The 16,213-nt window shown below is 37.8% G+C and overlaps 1 protein-coding gene across 1 annotated transcript in view; it reads right to left on the reverse strand.

The window, feature by feature from the left end:
- The window catches only part of Snx27 (sorting nexin 27), a 79,281-nt gene that overhangs the window by 6,225 nt on the left and 56,843 nt on the right, over window positions 1–16,213 (reverse strand). Inside the window, exon 8 of the mRNA XM_047565912.1 lies at window positions 14,156–14,245. Coding sequence (XP_047421868.1) covers window positions 14,156–14,245 — 90 coding nt within the window. The remainder of the gene's footprint in view (window positions 1–14,155; window positions 14,246–16,213) is intronic.

Consider the following 16,213-nt stretch of genomic DNA (forward strand, 5'->3'; position numbering starts at 1 on the left):
TAATCTGACCCCCACTATTTCCTAACAGGCTACACTTAGGCAAGTTACTTGAACTCAGGCAAATTAATCCCAGGAACCTTAGTTTCCTCTTCTATAATGTGGGAAATAGTAACAGCACCTATAATATTATCGTGAGTATTAAATATAAAGTATTTAGCATAGTACTTGGTACATAATTAGGTATTTAATAAATGATAACTTAAAAAATTTTAAAGCTCCATTATTAGGCAGAGGGTTCAACCATTTTTTCTCTCAAGAAAACCCTATAAATTAATATATTTGGAAATTTTATTTGTGGTGCTGGGGACTTAATCCAGGGCCTCATGCATGCTGGGCAAGCACTCTATCACCAAGCCACATCCCTTGTCCTGGAAATTACTTTTAAAAACTCCAGAAGGGATGGAAGTGTAGCTCAGTGGTAGAGCACTTCCCTAGTATGTCTGAGGCTCTGGGTTCAATCCCTAGCACGGAAAACAAAGAAAAAACACTCCAGGGGAAATTAAGCCTGTGACTAAAATAGATCAAACATGAATGGCAGAAAGGTGACGGTTACTGAAGCTAGAAATGGGTGCATAAGTACTATTTATTAAACATAAATCCAAAATCAGGAAACACGAACTTTTGCCAGGTATGGTGGTGCATACCTGTAATCCTGGCTACTAGGGAGGTGAAGGTAGTAATAGCTTACTGTACTACTGTATTTGAAAAATTTTTACAATAAAATGTTAATGGGAAAGTGAGTTCTCTGCAACCAGGCCTTCAGCATCCAATCCAAGTCATGACCTCCTCAGAAGTCATCTGAAATCCTGACATGCTTTAATAAGCAGCATTTCTACTCAATAATATTAACATTTCTGCAAATGCCAGTGGAGATCATGGAGCCCTAGCTCCACTCATCATTAAATTCATTTGGAAAAATAAGAGACCCAGAATAGCCAAAGCAAGAAAAATGAAGCAGGAGGTATCACAATACCAGATCTTAAATTATACTACAGAGCTATGGTAACAAAAACCATATGGTATTAGCACAAAAACAGACAAGAAGACCAATGGAACAGAATAGAAGACACAGAGACATACTAGACAAAGGTGCCATAAACATACAATGAAGAAAAGATAGCTCCTTCAACAAATGGTGCTGGGAAAAAGGAAATCCATATGTTTCAAAATGAAATCAAACCCCTATCTCTCACCCTGCACAAAACTCAACTCAAAGTGGATCAAGGACCTAGAAATTAGATCAGAGACCCGGCACCTAACAGAAGAAAATGTAGGCCCAAATCTATATCATGTCAGCTTAGGAACTGACTTCCTTATCAAGATTCCTAAAATGCAAGAGGTAAAATCAAGAATCAACAAATGGGATGGTATCAAACTAAAAAGCTTCTTCACAGCAAAGGAAACAATCAAGAATGTGAAGAGAGAGCCTACAGAATGGAAGAAAATCTTGGCCACCTGCACCTCAGATAGAGCATTAATCTTCAGGATATATAAGAACTCAAAACACTTAACACCAAAAAAAAAAAAAAATCAATAAATGGGCAAAGGAACTGAACAGGCACTTCACAGAAGAAATACAGTCAGTCAACAAATATAAAAAAGTGTTCAACATTTCTAGCAATTAGAGAAAAGGAAATTAAAATTACACTGAGATTTCATCTCACTCAAGCCAGAATGGCAATTACTGAGAATACAAGTAACAATAAATGTTGGTGAGGATGTGGGGGAAAGGCACACTCATACATTGCTGTGGGACTGCAAATTAATGTAACCACTCTGATAAGCAGTATGGAGATTCCTCAGAAAACTTGGAATGAAACCACCATTTGACCCAGTTATCCCACCCCTTGGTATATATCCAAAGGACTTAAAATCAGCATACTATAGTGACTCTGCCACATCAATGTTTATAGCAGCTCAATTCACAATAGCTAAACTATGGAACCAGCCTAGGTGTCCTTTGCAGATGAAAAATATGGTATAAAGAAAATATGGGGTTTTCAAGATGGCGGACTAGAGGGCGGCTGCATTTCATGTTGCTCCAGGATGCAGGATTCAAAAGAGGAGATAGTGAGAGACTTGGGACCAACTCAAAGCCTCCGGGTGAATCTCTCCCGTTGGGGAGGTGTCCCGGATGGGGCGGTAGCCCCGGAACGCAGGGAACTTTGTGAAGTAGAGTTGATCGGCGAGACGCCCCTCCCCCCGCTGGAGCGGTAAACACGGACAACTGGGATCATTGTAGAGGAGGCGGCTCAGCACAGTGCTTGGACTCGGAGCAACCACTGGGGCTCCGGGCGGCTGCCTGAGGAGGAGCTGCATGGTGAGCTGTTTAGACCAGGAACGACCGCTTCTGAACACCGGGGGGTTGCCTGGAGGAAGAGGAGAAGCGCGGCGGGTTGCTTGGTCTAGGAGTGACTACATCAGAGCCACAGGCGGTTGCCAGAGGAGGAGGCGAGTGGTGAGTTGTTTGGACTCAAAGCCACCGCTCCTGAACACCGGTGGCCTGCCTGGAGGAGGAGCGCGGTGGGTCGCTTGAGCGACCGCGCCTGAACACCTGGGGGGCTACCCTGAGGAGGAGGAGGAACAGGGCGGGTCACTTGGACTCGGAGTGACTGCCTAGGGCTATGGGCGGTTAGCGGGAGGAGGAGACACGAAGTGAGTTGCTTGGACTCCTAGTGACTGTGTCGGAACACCGGGCGGCTGTCTGGAGGAAGTGGTGTGTGGCGGGTCTCTGGGTCTCGGAGCTATTGTACGGGGCTCCAGGTGGCGGCTCAGAGGAGGGGCCGCATAGCCAGGTGATTAGGTGCAGAGCAGGGTTCCAGGACCGGCTTCTTGGTGGAAGAGCCGCACAGAGACACGCCTAGGGGCGGAGCGAAGGTTCTAGGACTTCGGGCAGATCCTCTGAGGAGAGGAAGCCTAAGGAGACTCGCCTGCGAAGGGTGAGGCTCCCAGGCCCAGGAGGTAGGTCCGGGCCTCTGGGAACGTTGCAGAGGAATACAGTCCAGCCCAGGCGGTAGTTGTAGATTGAGGGGAACCTCTTGGAGGGGAACTGACCAGCGAGACATCCCCACCAGGTGAGTCTTCCCCACCGGGTGAGGTTTTCCCACAAGGATGGTAAAACCAGAGACACAGGCACAAACAGGCCTTGCCTCACCCCGCAGCCTAGTTCCCCTTTGGATGACCATTGGTCAACAAGTGGAGGCACCTCTGCCCACTAGCAGGGAATATACGCCACCTGAGGGTCACCACCCCTAGAGAGGCAGCTTCCTTGTGGAGCACCGCATTATCAACTTCCTCCAAGACTGCAGGCTACTGAAGGATAAGAGGGGATATACTAGCAATCTTCAGGGACATTATAAGTCGATAGAGGAAATCTGCAATATCTTAATGACCCACTGATTAATGAACAATATGAGAAAACAAGGGAAGAAAATGCCCCAAACAAATCTAGATGTTGTTACATTAATAGAATCCAACGACAGCATGGCAGAAGAAATGACAGAAAGGGAGTTCAGAATGTACATAATTAAAATGATTAGGGAAGCAAATGATGAGATGAAAGAGCAAATGCAGGCATTGAATGATGAGATGAAAGAGCAAATGCAGGCATTGAATGATCGCACCAATCGACAGTTAACAGAGCAAATTCAGGAAGCAAAAGATCATTTCAATAAAGAGTTAGAGATATTGAAAAAAAACCAAACAGAAATCCTTGAAATGAAGGAAACAATAAACCAAATTAAGAACTCCATAGAAAGCATAACCAATAGGATAGAACACCTGGAAGACAGAACTTCAGATATTGAAGACAAAATATTTAACCTCGAAAACAAAGTTGAACAAACAGAGAAGATGGTAAGAAATCATGAACAGAATCTGCAAGAACTATGGGATATCATGAAAAGGCCAAATTTGAGAATTATTGGGATTGAGGAAGGCTTAGAGAAACAAACCAAAGGAATGAACAATCTATTCGATGAAATAATATCAGAAAATTTCCCAAATCTGAAGAATGAAATGGAAAATCAAGTTCAAGAGGCTTATAGGACTCCAAATACACAAAATTACAACAGACCCACACCAAGGTACATTATAATGAAAATACCGAACATACAAAATAAAGACAGAATTTTAAAGGCTGTGAGAGAAAAGAACCAAATTACATTCAGGGGGAAACCAATACGGATATCAGCAGATTTTTCAATCCAGACCCTAAAAGCTAGAAGGGCCTGGAACAACATTTTTCAAGCTCTGAAAGAAAATGGATGCCAACCAAGAATCTTATACCCAGCAAAACTTACCTTCAAATTTGACGATGAAATAAAATCTTTCCATGATAAACAAAAACTAAAAGAATTTACAAAAAGAAAGCCAGCATTACAGAACATTCTCAGCAAAATATTTCATGAGGAAGAAATAAAAAACAAAGAAGCAAATCAGCAAAGGGAGGAATTACCCTAAAGGAACTGTCAAATAAAGGAGGAACCAAGTTGTGTCCAAAAAATAAATAAATAAATAAAATTTAAAAAATGAACCAAATGACTGGGAATACAAATCATATCTCAATAATAACCCTGAATGTTAATGGCCTGAATTCATCAATCAAAAGACATAGACTGGCAGATTGGATTAAAGAGAAAGATCCAACAATATGTTGCCTGCAAGAGACTCACCTCATAGAAAGAGATACCCATAGACTAAAGGTGAAAGGATGGGGAAAAACATACCACGCACATGGACTCAGCAAAAAAGCTGGAGTATCCATCCTCATTTCAGATAATGTGGACTCCAAGCCAAAGTTAGTCAGAAGGGATAAAGAAGGACATTTCATACTGCTTAAGGGAAGCATAAATCAGCAAGATATAACAATCATAAACATCTATGCCCCAAACAGTGGCTCATCCATGTATGTCAAACAAATCCTTCTCAATTTTAAAAACCAAATAGACCATAACACAATAATACTAGGTGATTTTAACACGCCTCTCTCACCACTGGACAGATCTTCCAAACAAAAATTGAACAAAGAAACCACAGATCTCAATAACACAATCAATAATTTAGACTTAACAGACATTTACAGAATATACCATCCAACCAAGAGCGAATACACTTTCTTCTCAGCAGCACGTGGATCCTTCTCTAAAATAGACCATATATTATGCCACAAAGCTAATGTCAGCAAATACAAGAAGATAGAGACACTACCTTGTATTCTATCAGATCATAATGGATTGAAGTTAGAAATAAATGAAAGAGTAAAAAACAGAAACTACTCCAACACCTGGAGATTAAACAATATGCTATTATATGTTGAATGGATAACAGAAGATATTAGGAAGGAAATTAAAAAATTCCTAGAGGTAAATGAGAACAAAGAAACATCATATCAAAATCTCTGGGACACTATGAAAGCAGTACTTAGAGGAAAATTTATTTCATGGAGCGCATTTAATAAAAGAAGTAAAACTCAACAAATAAATGATCTAACACTACAGCTCAAAGTCCTAGAAAAAGAAGAACAGACCAACACCAAAAGTAGTAGAAGACAGGAAATAGTTAAACTCAGAGCTGAAATCAATGAAATTGAAACAAAAGAAACAATAAAAAAATTGACAAAATAAATAGTTGGTTCTTCGAAAAAATAAACAAAATTGATAAACCTTTAGCTACACTAACAAAGAGAAGACGAGTGAAAACCCAAATCACTAAAATTCGGAATGAACAAGGAAATATCACAACAGACACGACTGAAATACAAAACATAATTAGAAGCTATTTTGAAAATCTATACTCCAACAAAATAGAAAATTTCGAAGACATCAACAGGTTTCTAGAGACATATGAATTGCCTAAACTGAACGAGGAGGACATACACAATTTAAATAGACCAATCTCAAGTAATGAAATAGAAGAAGTCATCAAAGGCGTACCAACAAAGAAAAGTCCAGGACCAGATGGGTTCTCAGCTGAGTTCTACAAAACCTTTAAAGAAGAGCTCATTCCAATACTTCTCAAAGTATTCCATAAAATAGAAGAGGAGGGAACCCTCCCAAACTCATTCTATGAAGTCAATATTACCCTGATACCTAAATCAGATAGAGACACATCGAGGAAAGAAAATTTCAGACCAATATCATTAATGAACATCGACGCAAAAATTCTCAACAAAATTTTAGCAAATCGCATACAAAAACATATTAAAGAGATAGTGCACCATGATCAAGTGGGTTTCATCCCAGGGATGCAAGGTTGGTTCAACATCAGGAAATCAATAAATGTAATTCACCATATCAATAGACTTAAAGTCAAGAATCACATGATTATTTCAATAGATGCAGAAAAAGCATTTGATAAAATACAGCACCCCTTCATGCTCAAAACACTAGAAAAAACAGGGATAGTGGGAACATTCCTTAACATTGTAAAGGCCATCTATGCTAAGCCCATGGCTAATATTATTCTAAATGGTGAAAAACTGAAAGCATTCCCCCTAAAAACTGGAACAAGGCAGGGATACCCTCTTTCACCACTTCTTTTCAATATTGTCCTTGAAACTCTAGCCAGAGCAATTAGACAGACCAAAAAAATTAAAGGGATACGAATAGGAAAAGAAGAACTCAAACTATCCCTATTTGCTGATGATATGATTATATACTTAGAGGAACCAGGAAATTCCACCAGAAAACTTTTAGATCTCATAAGTGAATTCAGTAAAGTAGCGGGATATAAGATCAATGCACATAAATCTAAGGCATTTTTATACATAAGTGATGAATCTTCAGAAAGAGAAATCAGGAAAACTACCCCATTCACAATAGCATCGAAAAAAATAAAATACTTGGGAATCAATCTCACAAAAGAGGTGAAAGACCTCTACAATGAGAACTACAGAACACTAAAGAAAGAAATTCAAGAAAACCTTAGAAGATGGAAAGATCTCCCATGTTCTTGGATAGGAAGAATTAATATTGTCAAAATGGCCATACGACCAAAAGTGCTATACAGATTCAATGCAATTCCAATTAAAATCCCAATCATGTACCTTACAGAAATAGAGCAAGAAATTATGAAATTCATCTGGAAGAATAAAAAACCCAGAATAGCTAAAGCAATCCTTGGCAGAAAGAGTGAAGCAGGGGGTATCGCAATACCAGATCTTCAACTCTACTACAAAGCAATAGTAACAAAAACGGCATGGTATTGGTACCAAAATAGAAAGGTGGATCAATGGTACAGAATAGAGGACACGGACACAAACCCAAATAAATACAATTTTCTCATACTAGACAAAGGGGCCAAAAATATGCAATGGAGAAAAGATAGCCTCTTCAACAAATGGTGCTGGGAGAATTGGAAATCCATATGCAACAAAATGAAACTAAACCCATATCTCTCACCATGCACGAAACTAAACTCAAAATGGATTAAGGACCTCGGAATCAGACCAGAGACCGTGCATCTTATAGAAGAAAAAATAGGTCCAGAGCTTCAACATGTCGGTTTAGGACCAGACTTCCTCAACAGGACTCCCGTAGCACAAGAAATAAAAGCAAGAATCAATAACTGGGATAGATTCAAACTAAAAAGCTTTCTCTCAGCAAAGGAAACTATCAGCAATGCGAAGAAAGAGCCTACAGAGTGGGAGAAAATCTTTGCCAATCATACTTCAGATAGAGCACTAATCTCCAGAATCTATAAAGAACTCAAAAAACTCTACACCAAGAATGCAAATAATCCAATCGACAAATGGGCTAAGGAAATGAATAGACACTTCACAGAAGAAGATCTACAAGCAATCAACAAACATATGGAAAAATGTTCAACATCTCTAGTAATAAGAGAAATGCAAATCAAAACCACCCTAAGATTCCATCTCACTCCAATTAGAATGGGGATTATCAAGAATACAAGCAACAACAGGTGTTGGCGAGGATGTGGGGAGAAAGGTACACTCATACATTGCTGGTGGGGCTGCAAATTAGTGCAGCCACTCTGGAAAGCAGTGTGGAGACTCCTTAGAAAACTTGGAATGGAACCACCATTTGACCCAGCTATCCCACTCCTTGGCCTATACCCAAAGGACTTAAAATCAGCATATTACAGAGATACAGCCACATCAAAGTTCACAGCTGCTCAGTTCACAATAGCCAGATTGTGGAACCAACCTAGATGTCCTTCAATTGATGAATGGATAAAGAAAGTGTGGTATATATATACAATGGAATATTACTCAGCCATAAAGAATGACAAATTTATGGTATTTGCAGGCAAATGGATGAAATTGGAGAATATCATGCTAAGTGAGATAAGCCAATCTTAAAAAACCAAAGGACGAATGATATCGCTAATAAGTGGATGATGACACATAATGGGGGGTGGGAGGGGTTAGTGTTAGGGTTAGAGTTAGGGTTAGGGAGGGGGGCAAGAATGGAGGAAGGAAGGACTGTATAGAGGGAAAAGAGGGGTGGGAGGGGTGGGGGGAAAGGGAAAAAATGACAGAATGAATCAAACAACATTACCCTATGTAATGATTACACAAATGGTATGCTTTTACACCCTGTACAAACAGAGAAACAACATGTATCCCATTTGTTTACAATCAAAAAAATAAATAAATAAATAAAAAAGAAAAAAAAGAAAATATGGTATATATACACAATGGAATATTACTCAGCCATAAAGAGAAATGAAATCATGGCATTTGCCAATAAAATGAATGGAACTGGAGACTATTATGCTAAGCGAATTAAGCTGATCTCAAAAAACCAGAGGCCAAATGTTTTCTCTGATATGTCGATGCTAACTCACCATAAGGGAGGAGGGTAGGAAAAAAAATAAAAGTACTTTGAATTAAACAAAAGGGAATGGAGAAAAGGGAGGGAGAATGGGAACAGAAAAGACAGTAGAATGAATTGGACATTACTTTCCTATGTTCATCAATGAATACATGACCAATGTAATTCCACATCATGTACAACCACAAGAATAGGAAGTTGTATTCCATGTATGTACAATATTTCAAAATACACTCTACTGTCATGTTTAACTAAAAAGAACAAAAACAAAACAAAAAGATTAGCTCTGCTCACATCCTTAGAAAAAAAAACAAACAAAAAAAGGGTGAGTGGATTTACATAGACATGTTTGTCGAGAGATCTCTTCTATGAGAGGCTACTACTATGTGTGTGTGTGTATGTGTGTGTGTGTGTGTGTGTGTGTGTGTGTGTGTGTGTGTGTGTGTGTGTTTGGAGGGAGGTACCAGGGATTGAATATTGAATTCAGGAGCACTCAGTCATGTGCCACATCCCCAGCCCTATTTTGTATTTTATTTAGAGACAGAGTCTCACTAAGTTGCTTAGAGCTGTTGCTGAGACTGGCTTTGAACTCCTGATCCTCCTGCTTCAGTCTCCTGAGTCGCTAGGATTACAGGCATGTGCCACTGTGCCCAGTTACCACTACTGTTTTGACAAACATTTCTGTTATATTCTTAACTGGGAACTGTACTATACAAGTTTTTCAGAAAGAAAGATGCAAGCAAGGGCTGGGGAGATAGCTCAGTTGGTAGAGTGCTTGCCTTGCAAGCATAAGGCCCTGGGTTCAAGCTCCAGCACCACAAAAAAAAAAAAAAAAAAAAAAAAAAAAAAAAAAAAAGATGCAAGCAAAGGGATTAGGAAAAGAGATCAGAAAAAAATGTGGAGCCCTCCGTACCTTGAATACCTTTGTGACTTTAAAAAAGTTATTCTACCAGGGGGGCTTCCCCTCTGTCTCTGGAAATAAAGGACAGTGTTACTGCCCTCTCTGCTCTGATACAGGGGTACACAAACATCGGAGCCTGACAGATAGGGACTCAAATTCATTTTTTTTTTTTTCTTTTTTTCATTCTGGTAATCAGACACAGTACATGCTAGGCCAAGCACTCGACCACTGAGCTACACAGTCCCAGCCCCTAGATCTTCTGACAAGCTACATGATCTTGGGAAAAAATATTAATCTCTCAGACCCCACTTCTCTGTAAAGTGGGGATAACACTTTCAAGATTATTACAAAGAGGAAAAGAGAATGTTTATTAAGGGCTTAGCACAGTAAGTACCAGCACAAAATTCATGTGCCTCTGCCTCCCTTCTGAATCCAAAGGCTGCTCTGTCCCTCTACATTCAAATATGTAGTTCTTGAAAGCAAAATACCTTTGGGAGGGACTGGGGATATAGCTCAGTGGTAGAGTGCTTGCCTTGCATGTGTGAGGCACTGGGTTCGATTCTCAGCACCACATATAAATAAGTGAATAAAATAAAGGCATGCTGCCCATCTTCAACTACAAAAAATTTTTTTTAAATTAAAAAAAAGAAGAAGAAGAAACATTTAAATATAGATCCAAAATTCAGGAAAGATGAATTTTTGCCAAGTGTGGTAGTACATGCCTATAATCCGAGCTACTAGCTACTAGGATGGCTAAGGCAGGAAGATTAAGTTTAAGGTTGGGTTGGGCAACTCAGGTCAACCCTGTCTCAAAATAAAAAAATAAAAAGAGCTGGGGATTATGGCTCAGTGGTAGAGTACCCCTGGGTTTAATTCCTAGTCTTTGTCTCTCTCTCTCTCTCTCTCTCTCTCTCTCACACACATACACACACAGATTTTTGCTTTCAGACACATTTATAACACATTTAAAACACAAAATTATCTTGTCAATTCTTCTTTCACTGTTAAGTATTGAATAGTTAAATATTCACATACCATTTAGTGGCCCATTTAGGCCAGAGAAGAAGAAAGGGACATTTTATAAATGTTTGATATTCAGCAAGACAGGTAAATACAGAAATAGTCAGTTATTAATACAGAGACTCAGTATTTTAATAGAACACTTTCAGGGAATGAGTCAAGGTCCATTCTGAACTCTCTGTGCTCCTCAACCTGCCAAGGGTCAAACTAGGTCTAAAATTGAAACAAAGGCTTGAGAGAACTCTTGGAAACCAACTTTCCCAGAGGCTTTGGGTTAATAATGTGAGGTAGGGTTAAAATCTGCATTTTAAGGGACTTTCAAAGTGATTTCCACAGAAATGGGCTGGGGATCACACTTTGAGAAACACTGACTTTCATACATACTGCCTTGTATGAAATCATTACAGACTGTGTTGAGAAACAGTAATATAAAAACTCTTCCAGTTCAATAATGGCAAAATCAGGCCACTTCAACATAAGCAAAGCATAATTTATACATGTCTATTGTTTGTATAAGAGTTGAAAAAGAAAGAAGAGCAGAAGTAAGAGTAAGGAAGAAGCAGGGAAGGAAAAGAGATGTGTACATTATAAGTGAATAAAATAAAGGCATGCTGCCCATCTTCAACTACAAAAAAAATTTTAAAAATTAAAAAAAAAAGAAGAAACATTTAAATATAGATCCAAAATTCAGGAAAGATGAATTTTTGCCAAGTGTGGTGGTACATGCCTATAATCTACATTTGAGATTCCATTTAACTTGGTAAATAAGAAAATAACAAAAAATGTTTTTGATGACACTGGGTATTACAAACTATAGCAAGGATATGAGCTGTCCTCTATATTGAAGGACATGGGGAATGTACACAAAACTTATTAATTGACTAAGAATCCTGAAGTATTTTGTCAAAATTCTACTGAATATTGGTATTTTATGGGAAAGAAACTAAAACTGAGAATCTTGTTAGTTGCTGCAGGTCTTATGGTGATTTGGCAACTAAATGTAGAGATATGGCCTAAATGTAGTCCTATCAAACCACACTAAGTTGTTGTAGTTAGTGGCACCAGGACCTATGGGCTCTGAAGTTGTATGTCTAAGCTGATATTAGCTAGGCTATCTTTGAACACAGATACTTCAATACATAAAATTCAAACTTTGGTGAGATTCCCTTCAAAATCTAACTGCAATAATATGTGATTAATATATACTTATATGTTGGCTAAGTTTCCAACACAACAGAATTCCATAAATGTTTAAGCATATTTTATACTCCATGCCTAAAATGACTCATGGGAAAACATCTGTGTATCAACTGAACTCTAGTTCTTAACTGGGTGGTTATGAAATTACAAAACCGAGTCTAAAAATGATTTCATAATAGATTTCTGTGCTTTAATTAAATTCAGATTTTCTATATTTTGCCAAAGAACAATCCAAACCTATTTATTTCTCTAGTACCTTGCACTGTGCCTGGTACATACCTGGAGATCAAGAAGTATTTTTTGTTGAACACATAAATAGAAGGATAGTGTTTGGAGTACTGTTTATACAAAGAAACAATATATATCGAGAAACTACTTTGATTTCTATTATCTTTTCAGGAACAGGGAGACTGTTGGTTTTGGCAAAATCGAAGAACTACTGTAAAGGTTTAGGCCCTTTAGTATTTAGCCCTCTTCACCAAAAAGATGTAAAAGTATTGGTTAGAATGATCTATTAATATATAGAAGAAAATGTCATTATCTTAAAAAACAGGTGGAAGTTGAATTTTAAAATCCTGTCTCAAACATAGAAAAATTCCCTTCCCCAAAATTCTGCCAAGATTTAATTATATTTAAAAGATTTCTGCATTTTCTATTTCAGCGTCTTGATATGTAGAACACTGGTAAGACAGCTCCCTGATCTTTGGAAATTTTCTGAGCCAAAAAGACTTATTGCTTTTCATCAGATATGTGATATCCTATCTAGATATGAGATTATGAGTTAAGGTCAATGGCTGACTCATTTGCACTCTTCAGTCTTACTCCAACTCAAATAATTTAAGTAGATGAACATCCCCTCATAAAAAGTATATAAAGGTACAAAATAATTCAAGCGAGCTATCAGAATCATTACAAATGGAAGTACTACCCTGTGTGAAATCATGAAAAATAACTGGAAAAATTTCAACTACATGTGAATCTGCCAAGAGAGAAATTTTAAGATGATATGAGTGGAAATTTTTATGTTTTCTTTACTAATTTTTGACAATTTCCATTCCTATATTTACAGCAGATGCAAATTAAAAACAAACTTTAAAACTTTAAGGAACACCTTAAGTAGCCCTGTCCAACAGAACTTTCTGTAGTGATGAAAATGTTCTATACCTGTGTTTCTAATATGGCAGGTACTAGTCACATATGACTACTTAGCCCTTGAAATGTGGCTAGCACAATCAAAGAACTGAATTTTAAATTTTACTTTATTTAAATGAATTTAAATATAGATTTAAAAAGCTACATGAGACTAGCAGCTGCCAAATCAAACACCATAACTCTAGGATATCAGACAAAACAAAGCACTACTAAGCATAAATGTCTAAGCAACTGCAAAATGCAAATTGTTACAGTTGTAAAAACAAATTGTTTTCTATTGCTAAATCACAATTAAAATAATTTGTAATGTGAAAAATCTAGCTGGGTAGTTGCTGAGACTGGCTTTGAACTCTAGATCCTCTTGCCTCAGCCTCCCAAAATACTGGGATTACAGCAACTACAAGGTACTAAGCAACTCAGTGAGACCTGTCTCTAAATAAAATACAAAACAGGGCTGGGGGATGTGGCTCAGTGTCTGAGTGCCCATGAGTTCAATCCCTGGTACTCAAAAAAAAAAAAAATCTAGTGGGGCTCAGTGGCACACGCCTGTAATCCCAGCAGTTTGGGAGACAGTAGCAAGAAGATTGCAAGTTCAAAACCAGCCTCAGCAAATTAGTGATGACCTAAAGCAACTTAGCAATAAATAAAATATTAAATATTTAAATATTTGATATTAAAAAGGGCTGGGGATGTGGCTAGGTGGTTAAGCACTCCCGGGTTCAATCCTAAGTAACAAAAAAAAAAAAAATTCTAAATGTCAGTTCTTACACAATTTTATCTTTAGCATATTGTAATGTTTTGTACTTCTTTTGTTTTAGTGCTTCTTTATCAAAAATAACGTTTAGTTATTATTAATAAAAATTATATCCCTATGTATGCTAGTCCAAGCTTTTTGTGTGCTAAATGGAGGACTACAACTGACTGCATCAATATCAACATGTCCCTCCTTTTTCTTTCTTTCTTTTTTTTTTTTTGTTAGTTAAGTCACATATCAGGCTGTAGTACCTTTCAAAAATGACTGGAACAATAGGTTTAAGAGGTAAAAGGGGCATTTTATAAAAGCATTATGGAGACATTAACTTACCATGACCATTTTCCTTTGTTCGTATAGTTTCTGTAATTGGTAAGACTTTTCCTCTGCTTTGATGTAACCTTTCTTCACATCATCGACAGCCTGCCACCAAGACAAAGGCAAGGAAGAAGGGAATATGCAAATCATTATCAAGTATATTTTTGACAAAAGTAAAGAGACAGATGCATTCCCAGAAAAACTTATATCCATTTGGATCATCACCATCACAGTGAACTGCCACATGGGTATATTTATTGGAATAACTAGTATTTAAAGAGTACTAAAGGCATGTGAAGAATTTTGTTTCTCTTATCAAGAGACTTAAATTCTGGCAAATTTATCCATGTGAAAACAATTAGCACTGAAATACATAATACTGTATTAAAGGTAATAATGATATGGCAAAAATGTACAGTCCAGATAGTAAGTGATATGTGTAGTCAGAACACCTTTAGGGTGTGGCTGGAGGAGACTGGAACTGGGGCATGGCTTTGGTGTATATATTTTGTATCTGGAGAGTGGAGATTCTGTGTCTCTCTCTCTGCTTCCTGATGATGTGAGCTGCTTTTCTTTGCCACACTCTTCCTCCCTGATGTTCAGCCTCATCTCAAGCCCTGAGGAATGGAGTCAGCCTTCTAATAAGTCTTTTCTCCTCTATAATTGTGCTGGTCAGATCATTTAGTCACAGCAGTGAAAAAAGCTACAAAAGTCACCTACTATAATGCACTTGGGAAAGTCACTGAAACTCTCACAGTCTGTAGAACATAAATAATAATCATCTCTCTCTCTCTCTCTCTCTTTTTTTCTTTTTTTAGCAGTGCTGGGGTTTGAACCTAGGACTTTGTGCATGCTAGGCAAGCTCTCTATCAACTGAGCTATATCCCCAACCCCACTCATCTCTTAAATGATAACAAAATGAAATAACAGATGTTAAGAATTTTTTAAAGTATATATAGTCACTATTAGTATCATTGGTATTAGTATCTTTAGCTGTAAGTTCTAAGAACCACACAAGGATATCAATATCCTGCCATGGCCTGTTCAGTGGAAAGATTATGCCAGTCTCTCCCTAAAATTAGCCATACAAGTGGGGCTAACTTGAGCACAGAAGACCGGAAGTACAGAGAGAATGCTCAATAAGAAATGCTATGCAATGCCCTGAAGAACCTGAACACTTGCTATTTATCATCACAAGGTTGTGCTGTTCTGGGCCAAATTTTTAAAAAAGCTGGGGCAGAAGTAAAGAGTGCAAATAACAAACATTGGTTTATCCAGTTTCCCTAGTTTATGGGTTTAGCATCTGCAGATTCAACCAACCACAGACAAAAAAATATTCCAAAAAATTGTGACTGTACTGAACATGTACAGATGATTTTTCTTGTCATTATTCCCTAAAAGATAGAGTATAACACTGTTTACTTAGCATTTAAATTGTATCAGATATCATCTAGAGATGATTTAAACATGCAGAAGGACATGGCAGGCTACATGCAAATACTATGCATTTTATAGAAGGGACGCAAGCATCTCAGATTTTGGAATCCATGAGTGGGGGGGTGAGTCCTGAAACAAATGCCTGAGGATACCAGGGGTGGACTATAACTTAAAGGGTTATTTAGCTAAGGGAAAAGGTTTTCTAATTTTTTCTGATGATCAAGTAAAAATACTTGCATCTATTTTATTCAAATTCCAATACCTAGAATGGTGTCTGTCTCATAATAGTACTTAAATATTTGATAAATATTTCCTCAGGGCAGAGGTGGGTCAGAGTGATTATCAACTCCAGCAACTCTAAATGAGCTCTTTTCCACATGAGGCAATAAAATGTTCTCTCCTATTTCGTTTCAAATTAAGATTATATTGCTGGACTATCCCTGAGTGGAAAATATAAATATCACCACACTAGACTCCTTTTGTTCTTAATTAAAAAAATTTATTAAAGTAAAAATGCATATAGTTTAAAATAAAACTACTACTAAAAGGCTCCTAATAAAAACAGTAGTTTCCTGGGGCTGGGGTTGTGGCTCAGTGGTAAAGTGCTTGCCTGGCTTTGAGGCACTGGGTTTGATT

Source organism: Sciurus carolinensis, chromosome 1 (genome assembly GCF_902686445.1).
Source record: "Sciurus carolinensis chromosome 1, mSciCar1.2, whole genome shotgun sequence".
Lineage (NCBI taxonomy): Eukaryota > Metazoa > Chordata > Mammalia > Rodentia > Sciuridae > Sciurus > Sciurus carolinensis.